The following is a 19,323-nucleotide window of genomic DNA, read 5'->3' on the forward strand; positions in this document are numbered from 1 at the left end:
GGAAATTCTTAGCAGCTGAGAAACTTTCTCTCCCCATGCTTATGATCCAGTTAAAAATATTTTGAGAAACTATTTACAATAAAATTTGTCTTTTGGAAGAGAAAAGCTCTTGGTCATATCATAAATTAATTTGAACCATACTTTGCTAACACTATTTCAGTGGTATAATGGTGACAACCAAAGCTTTCCTTCAAAGTGATCCATCTGACTGAGGACCAATCAAATCACTATGGGAACTGCAATCCCAAATGTCCATGGAACACATCCAGTGGTATGCTCAGAACTGACTAGATATCATAATACTCGGGGAAAAACAGCCTCCCCTGGGCATTCCCCAAAGGTTTCTTTGACCCTGGGAAGGAAAGGTGTGACAGTCCCCAGCACACTCAAGGAATGCACTGCAGTGGTGGTCCTCCTCTTACCCCAACTCCTGAGCGAGCTGAAACACTGGGGGTTTTCTCTCTCAATAAAACACTGCTGGATTAACAGTAAAATATATGAATGTCAAACAAGCCAGTGTGAAACACATCAGGCGCTTCCATTTCATACGTTGAATATCTGAGGAGGCAGCCCCATCTCCAAAGTAATCATTCTGTAATTTATAATGTAGTTTTTTAAAAACAGTGCATTCATTTCTGTGCGAAATATGGACTACACGGGACTCTAACTCTACCTGATAGGGACATTTGGGTTGCCGTTTTACTATAAAGAAGAAAAACTTAGTTCCACTGTCATGAAAGACTCTCCTGCACCACATTTCAAACAGGAGATTATCTGTATTGTTCACCTGGAGAAACAACTAAGCACTGACATGAAGGCATGGAAACGTGGAGAAGAGAAACACTGTATTCCAAAACTATTTGCGGGTTTGAGGGTTAGCTGAAATGCTTCTTTTAGGAAAACTGTAAAGCTGTGGGTTTAGTACAGCCCTTTTAAAGTAAATGCAAAAATGTTAGCTTTTAGCAAACAAAAGCATACAGCATATAAAGAAAATATTGTATTGCTCAGGTTTTTGGTAAAGGAGATGTATTAATAATGCTTGCAAATGAAAAGAACATAATTTTTTATAGCAGAGTGAAGTTAGTGTTGTAAATAGCCAAAATATTGTAAATTGATATTACTAGTGAACTCTGTATTTATGTAAAATTGTGTGCTTGAACATATAAAATGTGTTATCAATGTAACAGACCGAGCCAGTAGAAAAAGAGAACCTCTGTACAACAGACAACAGTTGCCAATAATTTAAATAGTGTCAGATTCCCCAATTTATAAGGTTTGACATGATCTTACCTTCTACCATCATATACAAATAAATTAACCCTACAAAGAATTTTAGCTTAACTTAAAATTGCACCTAGAAACGTATGGGAGTATTTGTACCTATTACAAAAACCTGTTAAAATCAAGGGCCGCTACAAAGAATGAGGTAAACTGAAGACTCTCTCCACTATGCAGCCTTCAGATAAATGGCTTTTTTTCTATTGAGTTCTAGGTTTGCACACCACAGTGTTTTGCTAGCAAAGCATTCAGAGTTCTCTTCCAGGAACTATTTGCATGTGTGTGTATATAAATTTACACACACACACACACACACTATATACACACTGTATACTGCATCAGCAAAATATATATATTATATATATATATTTATATAAATATAAGGAACATTTCCCCCACCCACCCACCCCAACAACATATTTCTTAGTGTTCGATTTTTTTTTTTTTGTACACAGAGAATAGGGAATTTCAGAATTTTTACATACATTTTAGCAAACAAGTTTTGATCTATTGGCTTCTTGGTGCAGTAATGCAACGGCAATCCATTCTGGTGCCAAAGGCTCATACCATTACAATGAAGCTGTGAACACTAATTTCTTAGGAGGTGAGGCCAGCCCCACATGAACTTCTCTTGCATCCCTCTGGTCCACCATGATTCATAAATAATTAGACTTGTTTTTCTCAAATGAATCATTAGACATTAAAAACAGAACAACAGAATCACAAAGGGCCACATGCTTTCAGTATAAAGCATTCTCCTTCACTAGGTTGCTATCACAGTGCAGACCTAACTGCCTGAATATGCTCAGGAGATTAGTCAATATTGTCTGTATTTGGTTACGGAAAAGGCTCGCCTCACTTTTTGTTTTTAAATCCAAAGTGCATAGTGAGAACAAATCAAAGCATTTTTTTTTCTTTCACCATCAGTTTCATCTAAGCATCTTCCTCCGAGAGGACTTCTCAGATGCCTTGCTTTTGTCCTCCCAACTCTCCAAAAATAAAAAAATAAAATAAAATAAAAAATAATAAAAGAGTCAAGCAATTTAGACATTCATCAGCCTGGTAAACAAACTTTGCCAGCAAATAGAAGTCCTACTATTGTAAAGAAAATTGATAAGACAAAAAGTACATATGATGACCCAACTACTGTGTTGTTGGGTAATTTATAAGGTTGACCTCCGACTTCATTGATGTAAAATCCTATCGGAAATATTAGGGCAGCCATACAGAAAAGGATCACTGTAAAACAAACCAAAACACAACATTAGTAACACGGTTTGGTGATTCAGAAAACAATGAAAATTTGGCACAAAGGAATTTTGTAGGAAGGGTTGTGGATTGATAACATGGTCAAACCTGTTAAAACATTGGACCACTTGTCAAAAGATTTGTATCTACTACAGATCACATAATGTCCCCAAAGCCTAACAATTAAATACAGTAAAAGCTGGGTTAGCCTTTTAGATAACTGGTAGGACACTTTCGAACATGAGCAGTAAGAAGGGCCTCCAAACCTACTCAGGGCCCGCATCTGCTATTTTTGACCATTTAAAGTAGTGATTAAGGGCTCTGGCTAGAATCAGATAGGGGCTAAGTTCTGGCTCTACTGCTACTTACTAGCTGTGCAATTTTAGGCTTCTGGTTCCCTTCAGAAAATGGGGCAAATACTAGAAGGATAAACAAAACAACGTCAAGTCCCTGGCACACTGCCAAATTAATGGTAAGTGCTAAATAAATGTTGCAGACTATCATCATAGTTATTATTTTGCTAATTCTCTGTTCCTCTCAGTTAGTATTACTTAGAAGGGATTGGGGGAAAGGTACAAACAAACATAGGTACCATTTATCTTTGATTTAAAATCAGCTAGTGGAAAGAACCTCAGACTTGTAGGATGATTAGCAAATTGTCAGAGTGGTTCTCTCATCATGCTCAATGTTCAAAAAAATAAAAATCTCTGTTAGTTTCTGGATACCCAGAGGTTGAAGTGGGGAAGGATGGGGAAATGTTCTTTGATTATTGTATACAAACACAATGAAATATATTATTTGCTAAAATGTTTCTAGGAAGATATCAGAAAACCCAGTGTCTGGGTAGAAGTAATTCCAGAGTCCGCTGTTTGCTAAAACAGCATGCTCCCCTGTGCTCTTCTTAGCGAACACAAAGTAACCTATGCATAGGCTAGCTTTTCCAAGAACCTATCTTATGCTTTTTGAAAGCACATTCGTCAAATGTTCATAGTCCTTCAAATTTCTTTGGAAGCATAAACATTTCTTCAGTGTAATGTGAAGATAGATTACTACAGGCACTGCATATGAAGAGTTGAAGCTTTCCCTTATTAACTGAACGAGAAACCTTTTCCAAGTTAAACCTATCCCCAGGAATACTGCCCGAGTTCTGGATAAACATGTCAGTTGACACTTGTCCTAAATTATTTTTGTGTTAATCCAGCAACAAAGTTGAATAGAAGAGTCCTTAAAAGCCAATTAGGAATCTTTTCCTGGAAGGAATAGCTCCAGAAATGTATTGAAAGGTAACATTTTCTTAAGTAATACACTAGCTTAAGAAAAACATTGACACTTGCGTGCTTTGCACCATTTCAGTGGATTATTTTATATTATACAGACACAGAACCTATTTCATTTTGGGCAAACGACCAAACCAAATAATGCTACATGAATGCATTTGGATTCTCTTGGATACCTACTATAGAACAAATGAAAAATTTAGTTATTAAGTATTAGGTTTTTTGGCCTTTCTGTTGTATAGTCAGTAGTAAATAACTTTATTAGTGCTGTCAATGCCCACTTATCAGTGTTATCTGCTACCAATTTCTAATGGTTCTTATGTCTTAATATGGTTTGGTAAATAAAATGAAACTATAATCTAAGTAGCTATACATGATCTAATAAAAAACAATGTGACAAGACTATTGTTTTAAAAATAGTTTGTTTCTTAATGTTGACTAATCTAATCTCAAGAAATACTAAAATAATTTACAAGTGCTTCAGAAATATGCAGATATTACAGTCGTTCATTCTGTTAATTGATGTGCCAACTTTATTCTTATCCTTTCCTATTTTCTATTGTAAAATAAAAATCTATCCTTTAAACAGAGTAATCATTTAATGACTATATTTAAAGTAGAGTTTAATATTTTATGAGTTAAATATTTTCTAAATTGGTTAAGAAAGGCTTAATCAAATTTTAAGGAAGCAATGAACTCCTATTCAATCTAATCTTGGTTTCTAATCCAAGGAATTAGGTTCTCTATATTTCCTGGGAAGATTTAGTATAGGTGAATGAGTTTTCTTCTAAGCTATTGAGACTTGTGACGTTACTTTAGATCTTAAAATATAATTAATGCTGACAATATCTATCAACTTTTGACAATTAAGTTCTAGGTCCTAAATAAGCCTGTAAAGACATAACTTCATATCCTCCATGGCACAGATTTCTCAGTGGTGAGACTCAGATATTGGGTGTTCTTGTGGATGAGGATGTAAATTAGGGCGACAGAGGAAAGGACAATGGTCAGACTTGAAGAAAAAGAACATCTTTTGTTACACTTGTCCCCATAGGAAAGCCCCATCACGTGTGGCTCTCCTCTGAGAGCTATTTCCCCACTGGGTAAACTCATCAGAAAATGTTGCCCTTACATTCTTACCAAAACTACAGCTTAACTGGAATAGAAATTAATACAATAGAGTTGAAGTACATTTTCAAAAGCTGAATGGAAACACTAGGGGGAGCCCAATCCCTCTCAGGACTGCCACCCCAGCCAACTAGCTCCTGTAACAAAAATAATGCAGTTAAGGAAGCTAAGAAGAGTAATGCACCTCTATGCTTACTTAGATGACATTAACTCCAAGATACTGTGGAGCTAAAAAAAACAAGGTAAAGAATAGAATAAATACAAATTTATACAGCACTCACACATATACATATATGTTTTATGCATAGAATACCTCTGATAGGGATCCCAGAAATTAGTAATAATGGTTGCTTCCAGGAAAGAGGGATTGGATGGCTGGGTGACAGGACCACAAATTAGACTTACTTTTCACTTGGTAATCCTTTCATAGGCTTTGAATTATGTATCACATGTACATATTATTTTTTAAAGTTAAATTATTTAACTAAAAAATAAAGGAAAAACACATTGCGTTTGAAAGTAGTTACATACACTTAAATATTCTCTGAAGAGAAATGAGAAACAAGGTAATCCTAGTACTTTCCCTTTATTGGGTCACCAGAACCAATGGCTCATGTAAGCATATTAATACTTTCTTTGACTCATACTACTTTGCTATATTATATTTTAGATTTTTGGCATTCAGAACATATGCATTCCCAAATTTCAACTAAATCGTTCTTCTTTGACTTTCTTTTACTTCTGAAAGAGAGAATTCTATCTGGATAAGTAACTTTATCTGTGAGTAAAGATTCTCTTTAAATTCCTCATCAATACCCTTTAATTTAGTGGCACAGTCTCTACAACTGCCTCTGGGGCCTACTATTTAGAAAAGAAATGTATTGGGAGGTCTGTTTGACCTCAAACAAGATCATCAACTTGTTTCACATTTCTTAACAAGAAAGGAAGACTTTTTATTTCATAGGCAATTTGCTCTAAATTTTAAAATTAAGGGAGATATAGAGACAAAATTAAAACAACAGGGACAAAAACATATACATTCAAGAGAAAGAGTTTCACAGAGAGATAGGGAGAAACAGAGACTCACGAACTACATCCCTATCCTATGGTCTTTAAGGATAAATTGAGTTTTGACATTAATACAGATAGGTGGGATTATGCCTTACCCCTATCATACAAGTTCTAAATGAAAATATCAAGTGAAAGTAAGCGCTGTTATAATATTCATTTTTTAAAACTTATGCGAACCTGAGATGATGATAAGGCATTGAATTAGAAGTTAAATCCCATAGTATTTGGCATAGGTATCGTTATCCTGTTCTTTAGAGCACGGTTTCTCAACAGGGCCCTATTGCCATTTTGGGTCAGGTAAGTCTTTGTTGTGGGGGACTGTCCTGTGCATTGTAGGATGTTTAGCAGAATCTCTGGCCTCTACTCACTAGATGCCAGTAGCATCCCCTTAGTTGTGATAATCAGCAATATTTCCAGACATTGACAAATGTCCCCTGGGGGGCAAAATCACTTGAGAGAGAAAGAAGTAAGAAAGCAGAATTACAGAAAATCTTTCCTCTGTGCATTTTTGTTGCTTTTAACTTGGGAAAAGCCTCTGATGTGTTCTGAAATTAAATCAATTTTGCAAAGGACAAGAGAATGTGTGATATATAAATATATCATACCCTTTGGCATAGCTTAATGGAGTAAAAAGTGTTGATAAACAATCATTAAATAACCAAATGTGTTGATTTTTCAATGGTCACACAACGACTCACAGCAGAAACTCAAAATCTGGGATATTGAAAAGCAAATCACCACCTTAATCTAAGTTATATTTCTGTATATTTTCTTCTAGATTTATCTTTATTTGATAGAAGATATGAACACCTTCAAGAAGAAAAAAGACTCAAGTTAGTTGTAGCTCTGAGTCACAGACCTGGAACACTTATGTCACAATGTGAGCAAAAACAAAATTCATTAAAACAGCATTTCATACAAAGGAATTAAGGGTTTGGATGTCCTGGTCTTGTGGTGAGAATTCTGAAGAGCTGATGGGACTGCCTAGAGTCTGACGGCCGTACGCAAGTGGTGCTCTTTGGTGATTATGGAGTCCTTATTACCGATTCTTGATTATCTTCATAAAAATACCAGTGTGCGTGCCTTCTCTATAAATTTAGTAAGCACAGGTTACTTACTTCCAGTGAATGCTATCCATCGAGCATATTTTGTAGCTTCTCTTCGCCAGTGGGAAGCCACCAGCAAACCACATGTGACAGTCAATGAAATGATTCCCATGATGATAAAAAACAGTGTGGTGACCCACTCTGGGGGAAGCCGAGGTGGGATGCACGTCCGGTCTCGTCCATGGATTGTTTGACACTGTCGCACAAGGCCCACAGTGAGTGCTCCTGCGGGGATGAAAGGTGGGACTATTTTAGTGGGTTTGGCGTACCCAGGGAATATTCCTACCAAACCCCTTTCGTCCTTAAATCTTATTTCTCTCCGTGTGGGTCATTCAAGCACTTAATTCCACTGAGTCCTACTCCTCAGCATTCTGCCGTAGTCACAATGTAATAATACTCGGCTCAACATACAAAGTGAACTTGTTTAAAAAAAAAACAAACAAAACCCACAAAAGCCATGAAAGGCAGTTCATTCATTAAACAGATACTATCTGAGTACTTGTGTCAGGCACTGTTCTAGACTCCAGGGAAGTAACAGTGAACAAGATAGATGAAGTTCCTGCTCTTGCTGAGCTTACATACCAGCAGAAAGAACTGGAAGTTTTCTCTTCCCAGATCTAAGACTCAACATATATTATTTTATTTTGGCAGAATCGAAAAACATTTTTCAGGAAATTGAGGCAAACTTGAAATATGTCTAATCATAATATATAAATAACATTAAATAATGGATTAAATACTAGAACCAATATATTTGATTAAAGTTAAAATCTCTGAGAATATTACAATATAGGTACTTTGCCATTAAAATCAAGAAAATGTTGGAAAAAATAGTAGGTTCCCCCCATTTGGTAAGCTCAATTTTTGTACAATGTACAAGTGTTTACATTGCCAAACCATCACTAGCATGCTTCAGCAGAGGAGCATGAAGGCATTAGTGGTAATTTTTAAAGTGCCCCCTCTCCCATTTAAATACTATAAAAGTAATTTTTGTAAAACATCAAGTGCTATTTTTACATAAACATGCTTTTATGTCAAACCCAAGGAACCCCTATATCGTATGTGGTAGAGAAAACCTAGATAAGGAAGGTGAAAGACTAATTGTTTTATCCTCTTCCCTACTAAGAAGAACAATTAAAATGTTACTTTGAATAAAAACTTGTTTCCCTCTTTAAGAGCACCTGCAAATGGAAAACAGTTGCCAAAAGTACAAGAAAAGAAATTTCTGGAGCCACTTAAAAGACAATATATTTCTGCATCTTTTTTTGGTCTTAATCATTGTCTCAGTATGAACAACAACAACAAGACATTAACCTCAAAATCACAGCACTCGCCGTGAACATCAGCGCCTTTTCTGAGGACAGTCACTGAAATTCCTCGGGGCATTCTGGGAAGCTGTGCCTTGGTGGGAGAGACAGACCAGGGCTGGGTCTGTGTATATGGATGTATGTGTGGGTAGGGGGGGCAGTTGGAGAGAGGGGGCTTTCCTGCAACTTGTGTCTAGCCATTGATGCATTTTTAGAAATTGAAGCGAAAAATTAGTTCTCTCAAAATCAAGTCATTGTTTGCTTTAATGCTAACCCTGACGATAACTCTTTAGGTAGAGTGGAAGAAGAAAACTCAGATAAACAAGGTGTACCTTTTTCTATTGAATCATCTAATAATTAGGCCCATCTTGTGATCTCCATATAGGTGCAAACAGCATTATAATTATGGAATCATCCTCAGCAGAATGGAGGCAGATGGGGGATGGGAGAGGGACAGAAAGCAAGCAAACCTTCACAATAAGGCCACACACTATCCCTCCTTCTAGCTGCTGCTTGGAGCTGAGTGATTTCACAGGCCAAAGAAAAGTAAATCAGTTCAAAGTTTTGGACACTCAACTGCTAACCTTTAAAGTATCATGGTAATTGCTTGAAACCAGAAAAGGGGAGAGGGTAGGGGTAAGTAGACACTACGGAGTTACATAATTGTTCTTAATTTGAAACACTAAAAAGCTTCCTTGGAGAGAAAACTTGGGGAAGAGGGATGTTTTATAACGATAAGGCATTTTATTATAAGTTTGGAAATAAAGAAGGCATTCACAGCAATGCTCAAGAACGTCTAACAGGAAACTACTCCTCATCATTCAGCAAAAGACCTCTAACAAATTACCCTCTGTAGTCACTATCCCATTTATACAAGCTGTAACTGCAATAAGAACAGACAACAGGCAATGAAAGACCATCTGACAAAATGCAATATTGTGCATTCTGATTATAGCAGCAACTTTCCTCATGACTTAATTTAAAATACAAAGTTTCACTGGTAATTCTATATAGCTAGTGGACTTAGACTTACATTTGAGAATTATTATTATTTTTTTTTGCTGGCAAGTATTTAAAACTGTAGGTTCAGTAAATCATAACTAAAATATCTCTCCAAAATATTTCTGAGTATCCTTAGGTTGCCTTTCTTGCTTTCCGTTTATGGACATAGCAAGGAGCATTAGGACTCAAATTTAACTTAACCTTCTGTGACTGTAGATTGTTAAGCTTTCTGAGTAGGATTGCTTTTTCCTCCTCTCCTGACTGGCATAGCACACCAAATAAATACAAATAGAACCAGTAAGAAAATGAAAACTATAGCTATACTTTCTGTAAACCTGACATTTGGAAATAACCTGACAGATGTGCAGCTTTAAAAGAAGAGTTATGCTCCTATATTTACAAAAGTCTTTATCACCACAAATCAAGACCAAATATTCAGCAGTTATATTCTGGAAGAAAAGAAAGCTTATGTTAACTGACAACCAGAAGGTACACTGTATATAAGAAAATCAATTCACATATATTTTATTGAATGTCTCTTGTATGCTCAGCATTGTAGTGGTCAGAGATTCCAAAACTAATACTCTGTCACTTTCAGTGAAAACAGACTTTCCTTAAAAAAACTATACAAGGGGGGCTGGCCCCATGGCTGAGTGGTTATGTTTGCCCACTCCGCTTCGGTGGCCCAGAGTTTCACTGGTTCAGATCCTGGGCGTGGACATGGCACCGCTGATCAAGCCATGCTGAGGCGGCATCCCACATGCCTCAACTAGAGGCACTTGCAACTAGAATACACAACTAAGTTCTAGGGGGTCTTTGGCAAGAAGAAGAAGAAGAAAATTATACAAGGGCTAGTGCAAACAGTGGTTGGTCAACATTTTTGCTAAAATCCATGTTTTGAGTAAGAGTCTAGGTCAACAATTTATATCATAGTCACACATTTTCTATAAGCTGTCTGGGGAGAGAGATCTGAAAAGGTAATTGTACTGCTACTATTAAATCTTGTAAATTCAGGTACTGTTAGTACAAACTTTCACCAGGTCTTTAAATTTCCTCTTTTACCTCAAAGAATTATCTCCTACCTATAGGTTCAAATCCATCACTCACATCAACTAGCCAAGATCTTTTACATCCTCCACATTCTCTGAATACCTATAGTTGTGTATCACACAATCGTCCACTTGATTTTAAGGTAGATTCTTTTTACCCCAAACAGAAAATGAGCTTTTCAGGAGGGAACTGAACCTTCTACTTCATTGGAAACCCCCAGAATGGCCTGCAGCAGTAGGCACAAAGCACAAATTAATAAGTATTTGGTGAATTTAAATGAATTAGAAACAAGCTAAATTTAAAATCACGCTGCATTAAATAGGTTCTCCTGTAGTGTCTTACTCAGTGTGATCTCCCTGAAGCACACTAATTAAGCGCAAGCTCAGCCATTCACTAATTTTTGTTTTATCCAACAGGTCTTCTGCTTCTAGAAGGGGCCTGTAATTCCATTCCCCAAACACCCAATCCATCTTTACCCTGCAGCGGTCTCCTAGGTAACCAATCCACCCAAATAAAAGACAGACACAATAGGAAAAAGGAAATCAAACTAGGAACTATAGCATCCCACATGCCTCTCAGTATCTCACCTGTGCATCATAACACACAAAAGGAAGTTATAATGAGTCTTACCCCATTAACTGGAGGATTTTAACTAAAAGGCTTTTGACACTCATCATCTACAGATCCAGACACTGTTGAAATGATTTAGCACAGCCAGTCTGAGCATATCTGCTGCCACAATGAGGATGTAAAAGCTGTGTCACAGAAAATCTGAAACACAGGGAGGTAAAGCAGAGGGGCATACACGCCTACCAGAATCTGTCAGAGGAAATCATGTGAAGTGCTGGCAACTTGGCCATAGAGAGGATTTTCCTATACAGGGTTGAACCTCAGCAAAAATGGTGAAATTAACATTTGCTATTGCCTTCTCCCATCTCCCAGTTAAATTTTCTTCCTACTCACAATGTTCTCTTCCTCTCATGGGACTCTCCTGTCAGCTCTAGGTATTGTGATCTGGCCTGCCCAATCCCCACCAGTGACATGGATCTCTTACTCTACTTCCTCCCTGGGGATGTAGAAATCTCATCTTAGCAAAGTAGCTTACTGGTAATACAGACCAAACGCTTTACCACAAATGTCTTAATGATTGATAAAGGCTTAACATATTAATATTGCCCCTCCCAAGAGTATCTGTATTTAAGCAAGGGACAATATTCCAACTTAACTGAAATTATGGAGTATCATGTTTTAGTGACAGGTTGGCTGAGGAAATTTAGGAGAATTCGGAGGGATGGAGGATAGGAGGGGATGGGAAGAGGGTTCTAATGTAGGCAGTGATGCATATCTCCCTGTGTAAGTCATACCTGGCAGCTCATACTTTAAATGAGTAAAAACACAAGCACAGAAAAGAATAGCCTATAGGTAACTTAAAAACTTTACATATTTAATTTTTTCCTCCAGAAGCACTGATAGTGGTGATGATTTTTATCAGCTATGATTTCTGGGTTCTACCTTAAAACATAGGTGCTTATAAATAGTGAACTGGCCAAAAGGAGTGAACAGATAAAACAAGGAACCTTAATGAACCACACATGGACAGTGTCTGAAAACCTGAGTAACATAATAGGTTTAGGCCAGTCACTAGTGTCCACTATAGCGAGTGTCCCCTCCCATTACTTCTACCTGCTCTAAAACTCCACAGCACTTCCTGTCACTGACCCCTATTTTCTCCCAATCCATCACCTTCCTATTGTCCTCCCTGCTTTCCCTATCCAGCCTAGAGTCCTTGATCCATCATATTACCACCTAACTTCTAGCCTTTCATTGCACTCACCTGGCAAAGACCATAACCCTGATTCAATATAAATTTCTCCCTTCCTATAGTTACCTCCAAGCTGCTGAATACGGATACAGAAAATTATCTATCAGAGTGCCCCTGTGCCACTGCAAATTTCTAAGTTTCAATCTCAGGACAAATCACCACCATCCAGAAACCAATTAGGTTTCCCTACTTCAGCGCTTCCCCATTCTCTGCTGTGGCTATCCCAAGTCTGTTGCACTCTCCTTAAACAGAGAACCAACCACCACGTCTCTGAGAGTCAGCAGGTGCCCACGTCTACTACTTCTCAGAAAAAAACAGGCCGCCAAACAGCAACTTCTCAATTGTCCACCATTAAAACTTACGAACTTTTCTGCACACATTCATTCTTTCATCCTATTGATCCTCCTTCCTGTGTTTGGGATCCTATTCCCTCTCACTTTTTTTTGGATTTTGCCTAATTTACCATTTTCTTTCTCTTCTGGATTGTAAAATTGTTTGAATGTGCTTACGTCTCCCCTATCATAACAAAACGATCCTACTATGCCAAGTCATCCTCCCTCCTGCTTGTGCTTGTCTGCTCTGCCTAGCCTCCGCTGCCCCCTAGCCTTGTCAAGATTTCCTGTCTCCACTTCCTGAGTCTCATTCACTCTGCAGTCTACTGCAGCTTGACATTTGCCCCAACCAACCCCCTGAAACAGCTCTTGCCCGGCTCACCCACTCCACATTGCTGACTCTAATGGATATTTCTAAGTCCTTTTCTTAACATTTTAGCAGCATCTGATAGAACTTCTTCAAACACATTTCCTTTGGTTTTGGTGACTCCTTCCATGTTCTATTCATTTTCCTTATGCTTCTTAGTTTCTCCTTCTTTTCCCACACTTTTTTCTCTGTCATTCATTAAAATTTATTGTTCTTTAGGGATCTTTATTGGATCTGATTTTTCTTCTACACACAGTCTCCTCTAATTCCAAACGGCCTACAAAGGTCTGGATGATATTGCTTCTGCTTTTTCTTTTTACTTTTCATACCTGATGCTCAAATTCTTATATCGTATATATACCTCTCCATATATACATAACATACACACAAATCAGGCCTTTATATATGCTGTTCCCTCAGGCTAACCTACTTTTCCAAACTTCTCCTGGCTCTACCCATGACTCAAAATTCCATTCACAGCTTAGAGGTTACTTTGGGGAAGTCTTCCTTGACAAGCTCTTACCCCCCCCATTCTGGGTTGAGTGCTTGTCCTCTGTGCTTCCACGGCTCCTATCAAAGCACTGCAATTCTCTTTATTGAACATGAGGGGGTCATGGGAACCCCAAAATTTGCAGCCAGTTGGTCAGAAGTGTGGGTAGCCTGGGGGCCCTCTTGAAATTGTGGCAGTGTCTGAATTAGGGTCAGTCTTGTGAAGGACTGAGCCCTTAACTTGTGGGGTCTGTGCTAACTGCAGGTGATTAGTGTCAGAATTGAACTGTAATACAGTACACTCAGTTGGGGTTGAAACAGAATACATATCTTTACACAAAAGCTTGTACATGAATGTTCATAGCAGCATTATTCATAATAGCAAAAAAGTGGAAATCCAAATGTCCATCTATTGATAACCACAATCCAGACAATGGAATAGTATTCAGGAATTTAAAAAAATGAAGTAGGGGGCCAGCCACGTGGCCTAATGGTTAAGTTCAGTGTGCTCTACTTCGGCAGCCTGGGTTCAGTTCCCAGGCATAGACCTACCCACTTGTTGGTGGCCATGCTGTGGCAGCAACCTACATACAAAACAGAGGAAGACTGGCATAGATGTTAGCTCAGGGCGAATCTTCCTCAAGCGAAAAGAAGATTAGCAACAGATGTGAGCTGAGGGCAAATCTTTCTCAGTGAAAAAAAAAAAAAAAAAAAGTAGTACTGGTATACACTACAACACAGATGAACCTTGAAAACACTATGCTAAGTGAAAGAAGCCAGATACAAAAGGCTACATATTGTATTATTCCATTTATATGAAATATCCAGAATAGGTAAATCCAGAGACAGAAAGATTAGTGGATGCCAGGGAATGTGGAGGAGGATTTGGGAAGTATGGGGTTTTTCTTTCTTTTCCAAATATTCTGGAACTAGATATTGGTGATGGTTGCACAACATGGTGAATATACGAAAACTCACTGAACTGTAGACTTTAAAAAATTATGAATTTTATCTCAAAAGAAACTCAACAGGTTAGACTTACCAATTTAATTTCAATAGTATACCAAAACTTTGCTCCACTATCCCTCCATTCCCTCCCTTCCTTTTGTACTATTATCGTGCAAATTACATCTTTATACATTATAAGCCCATCAACACAGTTTTATAATTACTGCTTTATTTAAAAGACAAAAGAGCTACAAACAAAGATACATGTTTACTGACTTTTATATTCACCTATGTAGTTACCTTTACTGGTGCTCTAATTCTTTGTGTGGATTTGAAATACTGCCTAGCATTCTTATTTCAGTCTGAAGAGCCTTTCAGTATTTCTTAGTGACAGATTTATCTCAGCTTTTGTTTATCTTAGAAAGTCTTAATTTCTCCTTTGTCTCTAAAGGATAGTTTTGCTGGATACAGAATTCCTGGTTGATAGTCCATTTCTTGCAGCATTTGGAATATTTCATCCCACCGCTCACTGGCCTCACGGATTCTGATGAGAAGTCAGTTGTTAATAGCATTGAGGATCCTACATACACGAGGATTCACTTTTTTCCTGCTGTTTTAAGATTCTCTTTATGGGGCCAGTGAGGTGGCAGAGCAGTTAAATGCTTACGTTCCACTTCAGCGGCCCAGGGTTTGCCGGTTTGGATCCTGGGTGTGGACATGGCACCGCTTGGCAAGCTACGCTGTGGTAGGCATCCCACATATAAAGTAGAGGAGGATGGGCACGGATGTTAGCTCAGGGTCAGTCTTCCTCAGCAAAAAGAGGAGGATTGGCAGCAGATGTTAGCTCAGGGCTAATCTTCCTTGGGGAAAAAAAAAAAAGATTCTTTTTATGTCTTTGGTTTTTGACTGTTGGGCTATGATGTGTCTAGGTATGGATCGAATCTATCCTACTTGGAATGTGAGATTCTTCAACATGCAGATTAAAGTTTTTCATCATATTTGGAGAGATTTCAGTCATTTGTTCAAATGTTCTTTTTGCTCCTTTCTCTCGTCTCCTTCTGGGACTGCCATTATGTGTATGTTGAAATACCTGATCACATCCCACGGGTCTCTCATGCTCTGTTCATTTTTATTTTTTCTGTGTGTTCTTCAGATTAGCTAATTTCAATGGACCGGGCTTCAAGTCAGTTGATACTTTCTTCTGCCAATTCTTATTTCTATTACTAATTTTTAACTAATTTCAGTTATTGTACTTTTCAACCCTAGAATTTCTGCTTTCTTTTTACAATTTCTCTTTTTAGATATTCTCTACGTAGCGAGACATTGTTTTCTTACTTTCATTTAATTCTTTATAGATGGTTTATTTTTTTACACATCCTTTATACATCCTTTACTTTTTGGAACATATTTGTAATAGCTGAATTAAACTTTTTGTCTAATAAACCCAATGTCTGGGCTTCCTCGGGGGCAGTTTCTACTGTGTGTATTTTTCTCTTCTATAGGCCATACTTCCCTGTTTCTTTATGTCTTGTAAGTTTTAGTTGCAAATTGGAAGCTTAAAACAATACAATGTGACAACTATGGAAATCATATTCCTCCCTTTCCCAGGGTTTGTTGTTACTGTTTGTTTACTGACTTTCCCGAAATAGTGCTATAAGGTTTGTATTTGTTACTGCGTGTGGCCTCTGAAGTCTCTGTTCCGTTAGTTAAGTAGTCAGCCAATGATTGAATGACATTGAAATAAGAGCTCTGGGAACAGATCTTATAGGAACAGCAATGCTGGGAACATTGGGATTGAGAATGCTTTGCTAATAGAATGAAATCACAAAAGGTTTTGTTAGATACAAAGTAAATAAAAAATGATCATTAAGCTTCTTTTTTAGTTTGATTTTCTTTTCCCTATTGGCTGTTCTATCACAATTTAAAATACAACTATTACCAGCTGTTTCTAAGTAGGACTGTAGTTCAGAGATCATGTCTCATTTTATAGTTGACTAAATCATACCCAACACTGAGATACCCAACACTGTCCTCTCATTTTAGCTTATTCTATCAGCTCTTGCTCTATAAACTGGCCTTGGATCTAATTCTATAAAGATGTTAAACATAAACTAGCAGTGAATTTCTATTTTAAAGTCAGCTGTACTTGACAAGTACAATACGGTACCAGAATCTGTTCTCACTACTACTCTCCCAATCACTGATGCTCTTAACATATAATGTGCAAGGAAGTCATAACAAAAAAGCTCACCACAATGTTTAAACTCTCCATACAATGTATGAAAAATATGTGGAAGAATATTTGTCACAGTGCTAAGAATGGCCTAATCTGACTAAGTAGGATTGGAGGTAGATTGCGGTTGAGAACCCTTGTACTTTTTATTCTACCTTATCTGAATGTAGATAAATTCATACAATTCTGACCTTAAAAAACCCAGAAAACATTTGCTTTCTATTTTAAAATTCCAAAATGTTTATGGAGTATTATACATTAAATTTAAATAAAATGTATTAATTGCATTTATATTACCCGCTGTGAAATCTTTCAATCATGTATGAATTTAAGCACATGCTCTGGATCTAAAAGAAATTAGAGAATGCAAAAGAGATTAAAGTAAATCAGGTAGAGAACTAAAATGGAATTTAAATTACTATGTCTATATTTTCTATTCCATTTCAATTCAATTCAGTATCATGAGAAACTCCCATGGAGGAATTCAATAGATCATATTGGGATACTTACTGTTTTTTCCCTGATTGATTTGGCAGAAGAAACCAAGTTTAACATCTTAACATTTATTTCACCTAATAGTCTCCATGTTTTACATGTAGAAATGAGCTGGTATAAGACAGGTGATACTGGTAAATGGAATAAAATCAAACAAATTTTGTACATCAAGTAGTTTTTGTGGCCAAAAAAGTACTGCAGAATAATTTGCAAAAGATTTTGATGAAAAGGCTGAACATTAATAACAACTCCACAGCCTTCAAATCGCTGAAAAGGTTTGCCAATGAGAGGAAACGAACAGACATTTCTCCAAAGAAGATATACAGATGGCCAACAGGCATATGGAAAGATGTTCAACATCACTAATCACCAGGGAAATGCAAATCAAAACTACTAAGATACCACCTTACATCCGTTAAAATGGCTATAATCACTAACACAAAAAATAACAAATGTTGGAGAAGTTGTGGAGAAAAGGGAACCCTTGTACACTGCTGGCGGGAATGCAAACTGGTGCAGCCACTATGGAAAACAGTATGGAGATTCTTCAAAAAACTAAAAATAGAAACACCCTATGACCCAGCTATCCCACTACTGGGTATCTATCCAAAGAACTTGAAATCAACAACTCAAAGTGACTTATGCACCCCTATATATATTGTAGCATTATTCACAATAGCCAAGACACGGAGGCAACCCAAGTGCCCTTCGACTAATGACTGGATAAAGAAGATGTGGTATATATATACAATGGAATACTACACAGCCATAAAAAAGGACAAAATCCTCCCCTTCACAACAACTTGGATGGACCTGGAGAGTATTATGTTAAGTGCAATAAGCCAGATGGACAAAGACAAAAACCAGATGATTTCACCTATATGTGGAAGATAAACATACGGACAAAGAGAACAGATCAGTGGTTACCGAGGGAAGGGGACTGGGGGTTGGGAAAAGGGTTGAAAAGGAGCATTTATATGGTGTTGGCAAGCGACAATGCACAACTGAAATTTCACAATGTTGTAAACTATTATGAACCCAATTAAAGAAAAAAACCAATGGACAATGATCAAGAAGTAAACAAGCAATGCAGCAGACAGAATGGTTCTCAATCATGTAAAACTCCTGCCCAAAAGTAGTCATAAAATAGGGAATTTAGAACTAGAAGGGATCTCAGAGATCATCTGTCCTAACCTCCCCAAGTTAGGGTTTGGAGAATACTGAGGCCGGGAGAAGTTAAGTGATAAATCCAAGGATACAAAGCAACTAGCAGTGCTGGGACTAAAACCCAGGGTTTCAATTAGGGAATGTATGTAAAGCACCTACAACGAATGCCTGCTACACAGTAAGAACTTGACAAATATTAAACATTATTAAATGATATACTGCTATTTCACTAGAGGTATGTACTTTAAGAAAGGAAACCCAATCCGTGGGATTCCATCTTCCTCTTAAATTTATTGTTCTCTCATGGTACCTTTCAGTTCCTTGCTTTCTTGGGCTTAGATGAAAAAAAATCATAAATCTGTATTCATTTTATGTAGATCTATTGCATTATTTAAAAATGAATCAAAAGTTTAGAGTCTTGCAAATGTGAGGAAAGAAGTTTAAGATTGAGATGAGTATTCTCTGCCATTAGCATGGTCCCTCAATTACAGAATAGGATGGATTTAAGAGTGGAGAGCTTTGAAGAAAGACAAAAGTTCTGATTCTGACAACTGCTCTTCCATTTAATCTTTAAGGGGAGCTTGTGTTCCTACTGTAGTTATTTTTGGTTTCAGTTTGAAAATGTAAGGTGATATCTCCCCCAATTTTCAACATCAGAAAACACTATCTGAGCTTTCGCAGAAATATACAATATACAATATACAATATACAATATACAAATATACAATATAATCAATCTCCCATTAATTAGCTGACATTTATCGTAGCTGTGATCTCCTAAGCAAAGAGATGGTGGTCTAGGAAATCCATACATTAGAGACGGTCTCTGCTGAACTCGAGAAGCCTGGCACTATGCCAAGAGATAATCCTGACTTTTCTGTCCAAGTCTTGGTAGCCACGGCGTGCTACGCTAAACTTTCATTCACAGCAAATACTGAGCACACGTTCTGTGCAATACATTGTGGGAAGTATGAAGAAGAACACAGACATCATTGCTATATTT

The 19,323-nt window shown here is 37.3% G+C and overlaps 1 protein-coding gene across 1 annotated transcript in view; it reads right to left on the minus strand.

Annotated features, from left to right (window-relative positions):
* Nucleotides 1-1,706: 1,706 nt before the first annotated feature.
* Nucleotides 1,707-19,323, minus strand: part of MOSMO (modulator of smoothened) — a 64,493-nt gene continuing 46,876 nt past the window's right edge. The window contains exons 2-3 of the mRNA XM_046668289.1: nt 7,121-7,333; nt 1,707-2,517 (exon numbers count right to left, since the gene is read on the minus strand). Coding sequence (XP_046524245.1) covers nt 2,333-2,517; nt 7,121-7,333 — 398 coding nt within the window. The 3' untranslated portion in view covers nt 1,707-2,332. The remainder of the gene's footprint in view (nt 2,518-7,120; nt 7,334-19,323) is intronic.

Source organism: Equus quagga, chromosome 7, assembly GCF_021613505.1.
Source record: "Equus quagga isolate Etosha38 chromosome 7, UCLA_HA_Equagga_1.0, whole genome shotgun sequence".
Taxonomy (NCBI): domain Eukaryota; kingdom Metazoa; phylum Chordata; class Mammalia; order Perissodactyla; family Equidae; genus Equus; species Equus quagga.